The following is a 17,628-nucleotide window of genomic DNA, read 5'->3' as shown; positions in this document are numbered from 1 at the left end:
GTATTTCCACTTCAAAAACTTCACAAACAAAAATCCATAAAATTAACTTCTCCATTAAATTAAGCATTATTTATGTTGAACATGTTTTTGTTTACATGCATTATCACCCTTCTGAAGCTTTCCCATATGTTAGCAGCTTATTATGTACACCTGACTACACAAACTAAGAATAATTGATTACACCTAGCTAACAATTAGAGATCATCTTAGGGTTTTTTTAATGTTTGGTTACTTTAAACAGGTTTCTGCAGCTGTCAGGAAAGTATAAATCTTTGTCACAGACAATCAAGCAGACAGCTAGAAATGAAGACTTAAGGGTGAAATTAAATTAAAAACAAACAAAAGAAGTGAACTTTTGAAGAGGAAAGAATCATAAATGAAGATCTTTGGGAGTCAGAGAAAGGACTTTCAAAGTTACACTGCACATAAAGCTAACAAAAATACGCTGATTGAGAAATCAGCACTGGCACTTGTAAAATACCTTGTTTTATAAGCTCTGAAAAAAGGATTATCTTTTCATTAGAAACAAAGAAGTTCATAAACCCTTAATGTTGCTTCTGCCTGTAAATCATGCGGGCAAATTTAAATCTACCTAATAATGTAGTATTAATTAGTTTAGGAGGATGCATGCTTTTTGGAAGTGAGGGAATATGAAAGCAGCAGGGAGAACGAATAACAGACAGAATTTAGGCAACCGTGCTGGGGAAAAAAAAAAAACCACAAAACTGAATTTGCAACAGCACTGATTGCTTTATATGATCATTAGAAACAGCTCTGATCTTGCTATCCGAGATCACAACAATAGTAATTAGCTTTCTGGTTGAAATAATTAGCTTGGAGGGTCAAGGCAAATCCTGTCTCCCATACTGTCTGTGGACAGAGCTACACGTTAAGGAGGTTCTGTAAGTTGGGCATAGCGGTAATTTCTTTTGAAGTGTCATGTATTTGTTGCCATGAGTGGTAAGGACACCAACAGCTGATGCTCTCAGGGAGAGCGTTCTGTGCTATGAATGAATCAATATGAAAAATACAAAGATATGTGAACTTGAAAAAAGGAATATCCTTGGAGGATAGCTCAAGCTTATTTTTATTATTAACAATAACAATATTAATAATAATAAAAACAAGTGACTAAATTAGCACAGCCTGAAACTGAGTGGTGGGAAACTTGCTCTCTGCCTTCATACAATGGATTTCAAACAGGGATAAAGAGATATTAGGAAGAGCTGAAGGCTCTTTAAAAATGGCTTTTAAAGTGCTCACAATCCTGAAGAAATTTTAAAAGCATATGAGTTATGAACAAGACAATGTCAAAGATCCACTGTTACAATGCAAGTCTTGGATCTACATAGTGATTATCTCCGTTACTAATCATTTGGAGAAGATATATCAAGGCCTAAACAACTCATTCCTGCTATCCACTTTTACGATGCAAGTCCAGCTTATGCACAGACATGCAGGAGACTCCAGTTTGGTGGAGCAGCAGCACACAGGCCTGCTCTGTGAGAAACCGAGCTTGCAAAGCAGCCCTTTCACCAGGATTAGTGAGCAGTGGAATGCAAACGTGTCTTTCTATAGGAAACAACAAAACACAAACCCTTTGGACACTTTCTCCTCCAGATTTTGAAAGAGAAGGAGAAAGGGTGGAAGACAAGAGGATTTTAGCTTTGGGAAATTGAGGACTGAAGGGAATCTAAAAGTTTAAAGCAACCAACTGCCTTCATCTTACACAAAGCACTCCTCTGCAGTAAGAGGAAGCAAAACATTTCAGCACATGCTTCATGTCCACGTCCAGTTATTAGTGAGAGTTAAATACACATTAGCATAAGACATAGCTTGCTATCTGTTAGATTTGTTGACAAATGTGTTAAAAAACAAAGCTTCTACTGTATCAGGACAAGTTTCTGTGATAATTTCATTTCAATAATAGAGATCATTTCACTATTATCTGAGAAGGTAAAAAATCTCTCCCATCTTGCTTTGTATCATCAGTATGTTTATTACTTGTAAAACACAAACGCAAAACTGTTTCTTGCAGGTCTTTTAGCGTTACTGTATTGTATTAAAAATAGGCAATTCACCCTATCCAAAGATAGGCCAGCTACTGCAGCATTTAGGTTTGTGAGGCAGGAGATAAATCGAGTCAGCATGGAAATCCATGGTTGATAGGGGGAATGCTGGTGCAGGTGAGGGAGAATGATGGTGCTACAAAATAATCCTGCACTGTTCTCCAAGACTGCTCCATTCTTCAAGTCAACTGATTTCACCAGTGGCACAGTGGGCAGATGCACAGGAAAACTGGACCTTGCTTATTTATAAAGCTCATTAAGAGCCTATTTATTAAGATTTTATTTTGTAGCCATTATTTAATTCCCTACCATCGGTTGTCAGTAATCACAAAACATAAAGCTGAGCTGAAGTCCTGGTGCTGCTGACATTGATAAGGATGTTACTTTTGACTTTCGTAAGTCAGGTTTCCACTCTTTGTCTAAGGATAGCCAACAATTACTGTATAATCATTTGAAATTCACAGCTAACAGCACTAATATTTTCTTACCCAGAGGTGGTCCATGTGTTATAAGAATATCTATCCCATCTGGAATAAGGTTCCACTTCTCTAATAGTGCTTGGCCTCGTGGAAGATTAAAGCCCCAGCCATAAAACCAAGGTTGCCTGCCAAGAGAGGAGGAGAATGTCTTCAGTGCTACTTCCATGTATGGTTACCTAATTAAAATACGGAGATTAACTTTCTATTAGCATGGAATCTGGAGACACAAATAGCATTCATTTTTTATATGTGTGTGTGTACAATGAAACTCTCTTTCTGTATAACCAATGTCATATAACTTATGTGGAATATCCACGTAGCCCTTAACAGGTTCAATGGCAGTACACAGTACAATGTTCACAGCATTATTCTAACCAGGTATACAGTAACTCTTACAACAGCTGAGTACCAAGACCCCCACCTGCGGATTAGCATGCCAGACTCTCATGGTATCTAGAAGCACACCTGCCTCAGACAGCTAGGTGTGGTAAGTGTTCTGTGTTCACTACCATCACATTTGAGCTGTAGCCCACCATCATTTGAGAAGGGTCACAACCACAATCTGGCACAACCACAAATCCTACTCAGAAGAGAGTAGGAGACATCACCTATGCTGTTTCGTTTCTCCAGTTGGAAGCATCCCAACAGAACAACACTGCTACTTTTCTTATAATTTTCTTCTGTTTTCCGGTGCATCAAGTGGCTTTTAAGATGTTACCTATTCAGGATTTCTTATCTTATGGGCATTTACTCTTTCTAAAATGTAGTCATAGAGCGGCTCATCATGGAGCAGTGGGACTGTAACACTTCCAGTCAGAACACAATTTATCTGTACCTTGCTGTCCCACTGATTAAAAAACTGTATTTCACGGCAATTATATCACAGTGGTAAATTATGTCTTGCTGACTATATTCTAATTCTAGGCCATAAAATTGAAGGGTTAGTTTTAGGTTGGAGTTTTTAAATAATTTTTTGACTGACATGTTCTGGCCATATCCATATTTGGAGAACAACAAACAGACTGCTGTGATTTAATAAGGTTTATGATAATTGCAGCCTTAGTGTTTATAAATACATACACATAAACCAGAGCTCCCTTTGAGATGTTACTTTGTTGAAGAAAGCTTTACACTCCCTCGCTGCATCAAAAGACAGAAAGAAATCTTTTAAACAAATTCTCTGAACTATACTTTACATCATGTATGGCAAAGACAAAAGAAAATGCCCATGAAGCTATTATTCATCCTGTTCCATTACTGATGCTTGACTAACATTTCAAAAATTAGCACGTCTGCAATCTTCATGATGATATATTTTCCTCTTTTCCTTTTGGAAAGCTGCAAAGCACATGTCTATTGAAAACAGCTTAAAATCTAGAGCTTGCTAAAATACAAAGCAATGTGGCTTACCAACAGGAAGAAAGGAAAATTCTGGTAAAAGGAAAAGCAGAAGAAGGATTTTCCATTTTTCCTTCTACAGCCAAAAAAAAGCCTCAGCTTTTCTAGAGAGGTGACCAAAGGCCATGGGTGCCCACGGCTAGGAGAGAGTTCACCTTCCAGTTCCTCATCACACAGCATCCTGGACAGCCAGGTGTCCCAGGAATTAAAAAAAAAAAAAAGGAAGAAAAAAAAAAAAGGTGAAACTTAGAACATCTGCCACTGGGACGAGAAGCATATCCCAGCCTCCAGAAGTTGTAATGAGGGAGGTGATGCTGTGTGAAGAAGAGATGCTAAGAGCAGCACCAATGGAGCAGAAAAGTTGTACTGAGCCAGGTGGCTCAGACCGGGGCAGCTGCCTTCTGCAGATACCCACAAAGTTCAAACCCCATGTTTCTGGTTAGCTGTTCAGCTTCCAGCACGGTTTCCTCCTAGCAGGAACACAAACTGGCCCATAGAACATGACTTCTCCCTTCCTACTGCTGTGGTGATCACTCATGATCTATTCACTGCCTTATTTTGCAGTAAGTAACTTCAGTGTGCAACACTGTCACACAAACCAAATCCAGGCCTGGGAAGACTGATCTTTATGTTTGGCTCACCACTGACAGAATGGGAGTGTTTTTGTCTCACAGAAATGCTGTTAAAATAAAGAAGCCGGAGCCTACAAGGTGCTCAGATGTTCCAGAAGTGGAAGGCTTTATAAAAATACAGAGGTTAGGTTTTCTCCAAACTCCCCAGCCCTGCCTTCGGATCACACTTCAAGCCTTTCCTGACAAGCAGCTTCCTTCACTAAGATGAACATACTCAACTATTTGGCAAACTGTATTAAGGCCCAGAGCAAGTTTTCCAGGGGCAATATCTCACTGACAGAAAATACTCGCAAGGGCAACCAAGAGGCAAGCACGGCGTCAGTCAGCACAGTTGATCCTGCTTCAGCCTTCAATCACTGCTGAGACACATTGACTGCAGTCCCCTGCTCCCACCCGTGGCCCAGGACAACACAGTCCCCATGTTCCCAAGGGATGCGGGGTCAGGATGCATCCCACAGCTTGCGGCCTGCTGGGCAGAGAGGAACTGGCTGCTCCCCTGTAAAGAACCCAAGGAGAAAGATCAATATTTGCCAAAGAAAAGAAGGTCAACAACCTCCAGAATCATTATTTTAAGCACACAGTGAAGCATTTATGAAGAGAAATAATCGTGACCGTCACAGGTCGCGTCAACACAATTTAATCCCGCTGAAATCCAAACGACTACAAACGGCACCATGCGGACGCGGAGGCCTCAACCTGTCCCTCCTAGGCCCAGCTCGTACATCGCGGCTTGTTAAGAGCCTGTTTCCCCTTATGAATAGGCATGATCTGCTTATTAAGATCCGCAGCATTTTCCCCGTCCCTGCCTCCCTTTGTGCCGGCAGCGCGCCCACCCGAGCTGCGGGGCTGTAAGTTATGCATGCTGGAGCTGTTCTTTTGTGAAGGGAAAATGTTCGAACTCGCCTGATTTGCCATTACGCTGTCTTTTGTGACAATCCCAAGATGGAAAGAAATGGCTGAAGTGTTTCGGGCAAAAATCTGGAGTCCCAGGAAGGATTCTAGCGGAGGACAGTAGAGTGCTTTATTTAAGAGAAGGAAGAAAAATCACACACTTCAGTGCCTCCACTCCCAAAGCCAAACCATCTTTATATGCACCCGAGGATTTTATAAGCCCCCAGGTACCCTCTTCTGACAATTTATTGCAGAATAGATATCAAAGTTTCAGAGTAGGAACAAAAATCTTCTCAAATTCCTACTAACAGGTCTGTGACCTGGATGTCAGGCAAAGGCAACTTGGTCTAAGATTTCCATTTATGATGGAACCTGAAAGCAAAGCTGAAGCCTTCGTATCATGCAAAGGATTTCCGGATCCCCTTATTAGTACTTGCTGATGAAAAGCATAATGTTTTTATAATTATTTTGCAATAATAGTTCACATTTTATAAGGAAAATGCTATACTGTATGTTATCAAAGAGAAAACCTCCTATTCTCAAAAACAACAACCAAGAAGAACATAGTTGGCAATTAAAGGCATACATCATGAATGTAATTCACCTCTGAAGTGAAGTGCTCATGTGTAGAAATGCACTTTGATTTAGGTCTTATCTTCTTAAACGGAACAGTTGCAGTCTCTCCATTTCCTACTGAAATTCAACAGCATTATTATTATGATAAAAATAATAATTGTCTACACATAAGACTCTTGGGGGAAAATATATTGGAAGTGAATTTGTTTACAGCACAATTAACCTTACGTTAAAAACATATGAACAAGTTTTACAGGTCAAATAATCCACCATACAAAAAGGGGTGAATTATCAGAATTTGTGCTAGCAGTCGGATGTTGCTTTATGTACTGAATTTCTATCTTTCTGTTCTAAAGTAACCATTGGAATAATTTTCTTACAGAATGATAGTTGCTATGACAACCATAGCAAATTTTCCTTTTCTGAAACAGATGTCTCATTTAGTTGAAAATTAGAATGTGAAAAACCCATGGGAAAAATTAATTCAAACTTTAACAGAACACTGACTACAATGTAATCTCTTATAGGTTAACCCCTTAACATCTTCCTGCACTCTTATAGTAACCTTCTCATAAATACTAATTAAACCAATTTAACCTCCTATGAATGACCTTCTTAGCTATCATTAGCACTTTAGTTGTCTTTGAAAGGAGCAATTCTGTTACAATAATAACTGAAAAAGTAATATGAAAAAAAAAAGTGGTCAAACATATTACCATCTTAATTATTTATTAGTTTTCTTTCTTTTATTCAGCTACTACTGCAAGGAGCTACTGTGTAGTCCAAGAATTCTTTTGTCATTTAAATGGGGCACAACTTAGTTTTACATGTGATTTACTGTAAAGGGCAGTGATGCACTACGAAGACTTGACCTGTAATTTATGTGAACATTGAAGGTTTTCAATTTTCAAACCGCTGGTATACATCTCAATCTGCTCATCAGACATACAAGGGAATACAAAACAGGATACTTGACTGGCAAAAAAACTATCTATGTACATGCGTTTTTCTACTGCATGCAACGAGGTGGTAAAGCTCCATTACCTTGATTCTACTTGAATGTTTTAACTTAAAGAACAGATTTTTTCCTTTCTCTGCATGGTACTCGGTCATCAGCTACAAATGACCGTGGAAAGCAGCCAGTGGGCAGTTAAAAAAAACACTCAAAGCACAGCATCACCCTTACTGCCTGCAGAGCACAAGCCACCAAAAGAACTTCAGGGCTGCAAGATTTACAGCAGCAGCTCCAGCTAGGCTGTCCAGTTGCTTAAGACAAATCCTGCCACCAGTAGGCACGCAATTACTCTTGTTGACTTCAAGGGAAAATTCCCTTACAGAGTCCAAAATCCACAGAGAGCTATGGGTGGCAACAGACTCAATAGCCATTAGCATATCAAAGGGAGCAGTGGGCAATATCTTGTGTACACCTGAATAGCAAAAAATACATAACTATAACACAATCATTATAGATCCTCATTTTTGTAAAGCTTCCTACAGACAGCCTTTTTGCAGCTGAAAGGCAAATTCTCTAACTAGATTTCCTTTGCTTACAAAATAAATTTCAATGGTTCGTGAACACATGGAACTTGTTTCAGTCTTTTTTCCACAACAGTTGTTCCTCTTGTAGGAAAATAAGCAGATAGTGGTCAGTGCCTGTAAAGAAGCTCAGTGGGAAAAGAATGGACCAAATCCTCTCATCTCTGCTCGCTCATTGCAATTGTAGAGCCACACATAAACCGAATCTTTCCTGCTCTTGATTTAACCTGTTATTGCTCACTACAGTTCTGAGAACATGGATATACAGTAATGTCTACACCAGATACCTTCCTTATCTGCTTTTTGTTCACATCCTTCATATTTTCACATTCACTACCACTGCATTAGTTGAATTTAACCAATCTCTATCTGAAAAAACTGTCTATTTAGCCTTTCCTCAGTAACTATCCAGTTCATTATTTTGGCGGCTTTTCACTCTGTTTTCTCTCCACATAAGAATTCAAAAAAGCTCACCTTTTTTTGTGTGTATATGTGCATGCATTTGGCACCAGTTGTTTCTACATTTAAAGGAGTTGTGAACTAGTACTGTTCCGTCTTTTTTTATTTCCTCTTACACGCAAGATGACTATTTAAATCAGGCAGGAACCAAAGGAACTATTGGACCACTGCAGGGACAAGCAAGGCATGTTTGTTTGTAGGCTCTCAACAAGCATACACCATCTTGGCATCTGCTACATGAACAGTATAACTGAGATGTGAAAAAAAAATGGATTTCAGAAGTTATGAGGTAACTCACATCATGACCAGCTTTCATGTGAAAGTGACAAGGGTGGTATATTTTCAGAGAAGAGGTATGAGAGCAGTGTACGGAAAGGATTAAATTATGCAAAAAAAAAAAAAAAAAAAGAAAGAAAGAAACTTAACATTCACCTATTTTTAACAGTAGAACCACGGTATTTTAGTGAAAGCCAAGGCCTCATACTTAAATCTCTTAAATGCAATAGACGATTAATCTTGTAGATGATTATTCTTTGGAATGCATGGCCACCAAGTACAGCTTACAGGTGGAAAGTCAAAAGTGGCAGGGAGGGGAACTAAGCTAACTACTTCAGCTGAGGCACTAAACACCTTGCACAGTGTTACTTAGAGCTCTGCAGAGAACAGCAAACTGAATTTGCATCCTCCATCAGCCTGCTGGCCACAAGTACATTTCCAGTATATTTCTTCCATGGGAAAGTCTGCAGTGTTCTTGGTTTTTTGCCTTACTTGCTTTGCATCCAAGGCTGTAAATCTCGAAACTGAATCAAACTATACAAAAGGAAAGAAGTGTAAAAATCAGAATGTGGCCCTTTGTCAGTAATTATTTCTTTTGCAATTTGAGTTACACATAAAATCATTCATCTTTTGTTTAGTAAAGGATTTCATACATCTCTGACTGGAAAGAAGAAAGAATGAGCTGTGACTAATAGGAACTGATCATTTCTAAACATTAATCTGTTACAAAACAATGAAAAATAAAATGAAATCCACTTTATCTTCATAACGAGAACACAGAAGATAACAGGTAAAGAGAAAAATTAATGAAAGACTGAATTTAAAACATACCAGCACCAAATGCAAATAGCTTATTTCATTCTGCTGGGAGCCAAAAGATAATATCCCATCTGATATATATTTTTTTTAAATAATAAAAAAAAAACCCATAAACAAAAGTTCATTTGGAATAATTAGCTAAGAGATTCAGTGCTAGACGTACAGCTGTAGAACTGTATGGACAATCAGCATGGTATTACAGACTTAAGGCAGGATGACATTGTTTAGCTCCTGATATCTTCGAGTCTATTCCTGCAGTCTGATTCCCAACACTGCAAATCTAGGTACAGGTAGGTTATCCAGTCTGTACTTCCGATACTGGTAACTGAGAATCACAGTGGTTAAGAGGGAGGAAAAGTGGACAGCCCCTCTGTCCACAATACAGTCATGATCTCTTTTTAGATATAAAACTTGCCACCAATGGACCAGTCAGTACAGAAAGAATTCAAGCCTCATCTATGCATGGCATCTCTACAGTTTTTCCACTATCAAATGACCAGACAGCTAAAGAAACGTGTTCTTCATCCACACATCTGGCTAGTTGGACTTTACTGAAGTCCTCCAAGGCTTTGCAGATCTCAACTAGATAAAGAGATGGAACATCCCTCCAAAAGGAGACACTGTACTTTGGTTTTTTTTTATTGTGCAGCTCCTGGAGGGACTCTTTTACATGAAGTATGACTCAAATTTATAGGATATGTAATAGGTGCACTAAGAATTGATAAAAAAGGCCCTCACAGTAGCCACTTCTCAGTTTAGTAACTCACCAGGTTTGCATTCTTTTCTCAAAGCACCAGGAGTAATTAGGCCATATGGGCTAACTGTCTGCCAGTTCTTTCCTCTTTTTTTCCTTTTTCTTTTTTTCATGTTTTAAAGAAAATTGAAGGCCATTTTGAGTTAAACAAGCATGAAAATGCGTCCAAAACTAATACATCAATACAGCACATGCATATATATGCACAAAGTGCATTCTTTTTAACATTTTCAATTTAGCAACAGATGAACGTATTCCTTGTTTTAAAAAGCACATACTGATGCTTCATATGCCTTATTCTTACCTGACGTGAAGAACATTCAAGTAATCCTAAATTCCATGCTAATGCTTTCCTGCAGACCTAAATTCACTCCACGCTACTGTAGTGGAAAACAATTGCTGCGATAGAACTTCCTATGTCAAAAATGTACAGCTTCAACACTTGGATGTTCATTCAGCTAGTGAGGAATTCTCAGGTATCCTTATAAAAAAATCATACATTTATCTGATGTCAATTACATAATTGGAAATATGAGGCACACAAAAGTACAGCTCTCCGTTTTAACATTGGTTCCAATTTATTCTGCTTTCTTACTGGAGAAGAAAACCGTTCATATCAACCAGTGGTAATTTATTAAATAAAATTAATTATTGAACACCAGATCCACAACAAATGGCAGACTACTGCTTTATCTCTTAAATTCTGGTCATGAAAAATAGAAAGAACTGAGATAACTGTGTTACAGTTAGTAGCTCTGCATACCACACTTCCTTAGAGCACGATGTAAAGTCAGCATCTACTTCTCAGCGTACCAATGCACCTGAGATGAACAAAGCTTCTGAACAAAGAGTCCTTGCAAACAAGTTGCACAGAGACTTGCAAATGTCTCTCTGCTTGATCGCTGTACTTACAAATAAGGTTCATCAGGAAGAAGAACCGGTTGAAACCTTCACCAAAATAAGGCTTATCTGGAAGAAGCACCAGCTGAAACAAGAAGCTACAATGGTCGACTGAGAACTTGAACTTACGAGCTTCGGACTTACTGCATAGGCTTAATAAGCTAATTAACATTAACATCTCCACCCTGGGCAGCATAGAGTTAATTGCACATGTGATGTATGATACACTGGGGGGGCACATACAAGGGGGAACATGTATTCGGCATATTGGGAAGACTCTAACCTTTGAGTACTTCAGCCAGAGAGTAAAGGAGAAGTGACGGTGTGGTCTGGAGACAGGGATGAAAGGGGAGCTGTGCCTCTAACACTCAGAGACCCTGTAGGAGGGCTGTCCCTATAGATTCTCCCTTCAGTTGAACAAAAAAAGCTAAAGACTCTCCTCTGTCTCTTTTTGGGATAAAGATAATTGAGCAAGATTTTTCACAACACACCTATTGTGTAAAAACCTACAGAAAACACATTCATAGAAGCGATTGTGAAGTCGGGAGGCTGATTCTCACTCCTGAGGAAAGGCTCAGAAGCTGGTGGAGCTCTGCCAGTTTACTCCAGCTGAGAATCAGCTCCACACGGATCCGCCCCAAAGTAGTTAGCTATTTGTGCTTCTCTTGGATTATCGCCAAAGGGCTCATCCAGTACCCAACTGTGTTTACATCTTTGAAACATCCTGAAATTGCTGCTGTCTGAGACTCCAGCCCAGACTACAGATAGAGCTGGTGGGCCTTTTGTTCAAGCAAAAAAAATAATTTAAAATAAATAATAATAAAAAAAAGCACCGAAACAACAACAGCAACAAAAAGCACTTTAAAGTTTAAAATCAGCTCTGTCTCATAAAATTAAACTTGTAAGCAAATGTGTAGAATAAAGAGAAAACTAACTGCTGTGGGGGATTGCTATTTCACTCTCGTGGTTTATGGACTGCAGGAAAGTGAAGCCAATTCCCTGCAGTGAGATTACAGGTCTCCTCTTCTATAGGTCTTAAATTAAAAACCAGCTGAATCCAAAGTGAGCTAGTTTACTGGATCAGAAGATTCAATTATTTCTGCTAAGTAACTGAATGTGAACTACTTCATTCTAATAATATACAACTAATAATTACTGCCCAAGAAAAGACTTTTTTCTACCAAGCTAATTAAACTAAAGCAATATATTTTTCAACTGCTCTCAGATTTAACTAAAGCTAGAAACATTTGCAGCAAAACAAGCAAATGCAAATCCCCACACACAGACAGAAATACAAAGCCACGCAATGCATTCAGATACTACAAGAAACAGCAGTTACCCAAATATGTTATGGGAAATAAACAGAACTGCTGATCTATATTCAGCATACATGCACATAAGTATACAACGCCACGTCCTGCACTCCTGCACAGATGCAGAGTGGATGCAAAGGACTTTTGGATTCAGTAACTGGCTAAACTCACTCTGCAAGAGATCACTGTGAAAAGTGTTAGAGGATTGATCCATATCTATAATATACGAACATGCATATATAAGCAGTACAGAACACGTCTGACTTACTTTTTTCCTCTCTTTTGACCATCAAAGATGGAATTGTTCCAGACCCCTCAGCCTTGGGCAATGCTGGGGAGAAATCTTAAGTGAGAGAAAACATTTTCTGGAACATTCATTAACAGGAAAAGAAAAAAGGGCTGTTCCAAACTGCCATCACTTAACTATCCCATGGGAAATGGAAAAGTAAAAGTTCTCAGGAGCACATGACAACTAGAATTCGTCACGTTGGTTTCCCTTTGACGATATTTATGAGCTATGATAGGTGTAGCTAGATTTACACCCTCATTCACTCACAAAAGCAGAGTTTATTTAGTTAGTAGCAGCCATGTTCTTTTAACACGCCACAGAAAATTCACTTTCAGTCTGAGAAATCTTGGTTTCATTTCATAAACATTTTTTTAATTACTGCCGCTAATTCACTGCAGTCACTTAATTTGTACTGCAGCGCTCATTAAAAAGACCTCTCCTCAATTCTATATGGTTGCTCATATAGACAGTGACACCTGTATAACTCTTGTCTACTGAATGGCACTCACATTTCCTTTGTTTCCAAGTCATGTAACGAGAACGCTTGGCAGGCCATGTTTACCATTCAAAATGCACCGATTTTAGCAGAGTACCATTAGTAAAAATATATATATATACAGTGATCTATTTTGGATGATAAAACAGCCAGAATGCACTCTTAAGTCTCAGTTTCTTTCTGCCACTGGAAAACCTTTTACACTTCAAGAGTTCAACATCTTACACTTCTCCCCACCACCTCCCCTGAACAGCTGAATTTAATAGATCAAAACCATTTTGCAGAAAAAAAAACATCCTTACGATCTCCCATATGTTGCAAACTAAACTACAGTGCACTGCAGTTTTAAGTGTTTTTAGAAGCAGCGCTTTCCAAAATGGAAAACAATTTCTGATAAGTACGGAAGAGGAAATAAAAATATCACTCGAGCATTCCATTAAAATACAATTAAACCCGCATCTATGTGCCACAGACTGTAATTAATATATTTTAACAGAATGATCAATTTCGCTTTCTCTCTTCTGAACACATTGCCATTTCTTACCCATCTGTCACATCTTACCTACCTTTGACTGAACGCCTGAAATAAAACATCTTCAGCATTCTGACCGTACTCACACAGCCACATCGGGAAGGCTTCGATGCCAACGTCTTCCCCAAAATTTCTGAAACTTGAGATGCCTCAATTCTAAACAACAAGCGGAGCCTATTACTCCCACTCCCAGCCAGCATTCTTCCTCCTCACTAACTATGCCTGTGTACCTAAATTATTCATTTATATTGCCTGCCTCACCACTGATAAAGAAACAGCTCCGAACAGCTCCTGAGCTGCAAAATCAGGGAATATCCACCATTATTAAAACAAATTTCCAAGCAATCAAAACCCAGCGCTCTGCAGTACGTCCACACTCAGCGTTCTGTAAACTTCAGCACTGACACAGCTAGACGCAAAAACAAGCCACCTGCTCCAAAATCTACTTACTCTGAGATCTGCAAGAATTTTAGAATACTATTCCACTGCTTTACAAACCAGTATGTAAGCAATTGCACTTGAGATCTTTGTATTTTTATCTTTTAAACAAGTGAGGGTGCAGAAAGGAGAGAACAAATGAGGATCAGATATTTTGCTTAGAAAAATTCCCAGTTTGGTTTTGTCCAATAACACACATTTTTTACTCCCTACATATTTGCATCACAAGCAAGATATGGAATAGTTTCTTTTTTATAGATATGAAAGGGAAAATAAGAACTAAGAATCAAAGTGGTCATTTTGAGGCAGAAGAAGAAGAGTGATTATTTTCTGTGGATTTTACAGAGGATGAAATGAGCAACATAATATCTTGCATCACTGCTGCTCTGCCATGAGTAAGCCATGCTCCCAACTTGGGAGGCGCATTATGTTAAATGAAGTCAATATTTTATTTTAATACAGCTTCATTTTAATTGATGTTCACCTCAGTGACTGTAAAGATTTGTACAAGGTCTGGCAAAGTAAACATGAGATGATTCATCACTGGCAAAATGAAAGCATGTCCCTCTCATGAAATGAATCCATAAATCTTTGTTACATTATTTTACTGATGGAAACTGAGTTCAGTGAGGAATGAAAGAGACTATTATAGCTGCTCTTGAAAAGATGGAGGAGAAAGGCACTGACAAAGAGACTAGGCTACGGATGGACTAGACTCCACGTGAAACAAATCAGCCTGTCTCCTTTTGCCCTTTGCATACTCTTTGAAACTACTGCAATTGCATGGAGGTCACCAATTTTCCTTGTCCCAAGTGTGCTCATTCACATGTGCACACACATGAGAACAGAGTCCGAAAATGAGTACAACAAAGTCTCCTACTTTGCAACTAAAAAACCAAATCAGACAAGGAAAAGAATAAAAGGATGTTACACACCTGTGGCTAAGCACTGCTGACGACACTGGACTACACAGCTTGAACAAGGGCACTTGGCTGCACGCCATAACAGTGCAGACAGCTGCAGTGCATTGAAAAAAGGGCCAAGAGGCTGGAACAGCTTTCCAGCCCTAGCACCGAAGTGGGGTGATGACATGGAGAATGAGGCCCTGTTGAGGTTACTTTGGCTGAGGTGGTGGCTGCTGCAACCGACAGGTCAATGTGTCTTACACTTAAACAGCTTACAATTACACAGCAAGAGCTCCCGTCCTTGACCCAGGATGCTCAGTAATAACAATAAATGAACAGAATAAATACTTCCCCTACACACACCCTAACCCTCTTCATTCGGTTCCCATTATCTGAACAGAAATGTTGTATGAGAGCTGTTGGCCTCTGCGTAAACATGTGAGGACTGTATCTAATCAGCGTCCTGTTAGAGAAAAGCAATAAAAAAGAAACCAAGAGTCCTGCCTGGGCATCTGTCACTTCGGCACAAATGGTCACAAATGTCTTTCTAGGCTGATATTAATCTTTGCTCTTCCATTTTCCCTGATGGAAATAAAAGTTTCTGAAGTTCCAGATGGGCTATAACAAGAGAATGAAGATGGAAATATGAATACATAGACACTAGGAAAAAAAAAAAAAAGTAATTTTGTAAGAAGAAAAACGAGGGTCTGTTCAGAAGGAATATATTCCTCCAGATAATCAAAGCCAAACAAAAATCCCCTCTCTGGATAATGAGTCTGGAGGCAATCTCATCCAAAAGGGTTTTTTAAAGCTATCCAGGACAACGTGTCACTTAGAATAACAGAACGGTCATGTTTGGGAAAAGGGGTTTGATTGCCACTCTCTCTGCCACATTGTGGAAAATGAAAAACAGTGCAAAAAGAGATAAAATGCTCTCCTGCCACTTTATATGCCTGTTTTAGGACAGGATGACAGAAGTTTCTCCTACAGCTCTGTACAGCTGCTTAGAAGCATTATGGAGATGCAGTGGCTAGGAAGAAGATGCCTTCCTTCCGCCACTTACATTTCTCTTGCTACGTCAAGTAAAAAACATACTCTTACCTTGCCATTAATGCCCAATAGTCCACCTTTAGATAGAAATTCCTGCCATTTTCTACAAGGTCAGGTCATAAACACAAAATAACTCCTACAAATGTACACCTTACCAATAAATGAGGCGGGGATGCAATATTAGACATTAAGGAAGCAGCAGTATAACCCCTGCCAGATATGGGTGGCAGTTCATTCATTTTCAAGTCTTCTCATTAGTTATGGTATGCAAGAGTAGAACAGAGGGCTATGTTATTTACTCACTGGGTTGTTAAAAGCTCAATAGAAACAACATAGTACAGCAGAGCCTCTTAAGCTCCAGCCATGATTCAGCCTGGTATTACTGGAACCTCGTGCAATAGAGGAGATGTAGCAACGCTCAGAATCACACCTGCAAGCATGAAACTCGGCAGGGTGCTCTCACGACAGTACAAAACATACGTACACCTTAACACCATGCAAAAATAAATGACTGTAATTACATAATGAGCACAGAATACATAGGTGCCCCATTCAGCAAGCATAACACATCTTGTGCACTGAACGAATCTTGTGCAAACTCAGTGTAAGACTATTTAAAACCATTAGTGTTACACAGACACAAGTGGATTTTATCTTAATTCTAGGTGCAGCTAACATTCTTACTTTTGCAATAATAGTATGTTTTACTGTACGCTGTGGAGGTAAGGAATCATAATGGAAAGCTCAAGACCTATAATGTTCACTAATCATTAATTAATATGGGTCCATGCATGACATCCTCATGCAGATAACACCCAGTCCGACGACAAAGAAAAGAACTTCTGCTACAAATTCAAACTTTTAGTGTTATTTTGGCTTCCTGACTTTCAGACTACCTGTCTGGACTGCCCACTGCTTGTTGGCAATTAGAGATCAAAGCTCGCTAGCACTAAGGACATTTTAATACCTGTTCATTTCAGGTATCAACACTCATACCTCACTCTATCTCCAGAGCAGGATTTACAATCACAGCAACATTGCTCAGAACGGATCTTTGTAAGTTTTCAGCCCAAGCTACCACTCCAAGATAGGCACTAACAGTCACTAGATAGGGTCAGCCATGACTGTTGCGTTAAGCCTTGAAAGTACTTAAGCATGGATACTCTGCCACCTCCCTGTTGTTCCTGCTTGCTGCATAGGTATCTATACATTATGACTCTACACACTGCTAAAAAATAAATTAAACCTCTCTGGCAAATTGCTTCATGCTTTGCTTATCCAGACATGGGAACGAATAGAGTGTGGTGCACTGTGAAGAGCACCAGCCTCCTCAGCCGAATACAGACACAGAGAGCCCTTAAAACTCGATTCTCTGGATATATTTAAAATCCAGGTAATCCCAAGTTTCTCATGAAGCATCTATGCACTTATGCTCCTCTCCCTCGCTGTATTTACTGTTAGTACCCTGATCCAAGACACTCTTGCGTTGCAAATATTTTTAAACAAAAGCTTTTGTACTGGCATCAAAATGGCTGCTCCCTGCCTGATTATACTACCAGTGTAATTAATGCTTAAGGCAGTTACGTTTTTGTTATTGAGTAGAGGATCAATCTGGCGCTGAAATCTTGCCCCTGAAGCCCAGGAGAGTTATAGCATTGGTTTCTGAGACAAGACAGTGTCCCATTTCTTCTCTGCAATTAAAAATAACCACTGAGTTTGAGATAATAGTAGAGGTCAAAATATCCAAGTGCTATTGAAAATATTTAACTACACACAAATGGTACCTACTTAAAAGGCCTTAGAGAATTGCACGTTA

General features: G+C 39.1%; 1 protein-coding gene across 11 annotated transcripts in view; it reads right to left on the bottom strand.

The window, feature by feature from the left end:
- The window catches only part of MPPED1 (metallophosphoesterase domain containing 1), a 63,299-nt gene that overhangs the window by 8,562 nt on the left and 37,109 nt on the right, over positions 1 to 17,628 (bottom strand). For all 11 annotated transcript variants that reach the window (XM_040703111.2, XM_015291244.4, XM_046902465.1 and 8 more), the window contains one exon: positions 2,558 to 2,673. In XM_040703111.2, the coding sequence (XP_040559045.1) occupies positions 2,558 to 2,673 (116 nt within the window). The remainder of the gene's footprint in view (positions 1 to 2,557; positions 2,674 to 17,628) is intronic.

This window comes from Gallus gallus, chromosome 1, assembly GCF_016699485.2.
Source record: "Gallus gallus isolate bGalGal1 chromosome 1, bGalGal1.mat.broiler.GRCg7b, whole genome shotgun sequence".
In the NCBI taxonomy this organism is placed as follows: domain Eukaryota; kingdom Metazoa; phylum Chordata; class Aves; order Galliformes; family Phasianidae; genus Gallus; species Gallus gallus.
Note: the sequence above shows the minus strand (reverse complement) of the source record. Positions and strands in the feature narration are given on the sequence as shown.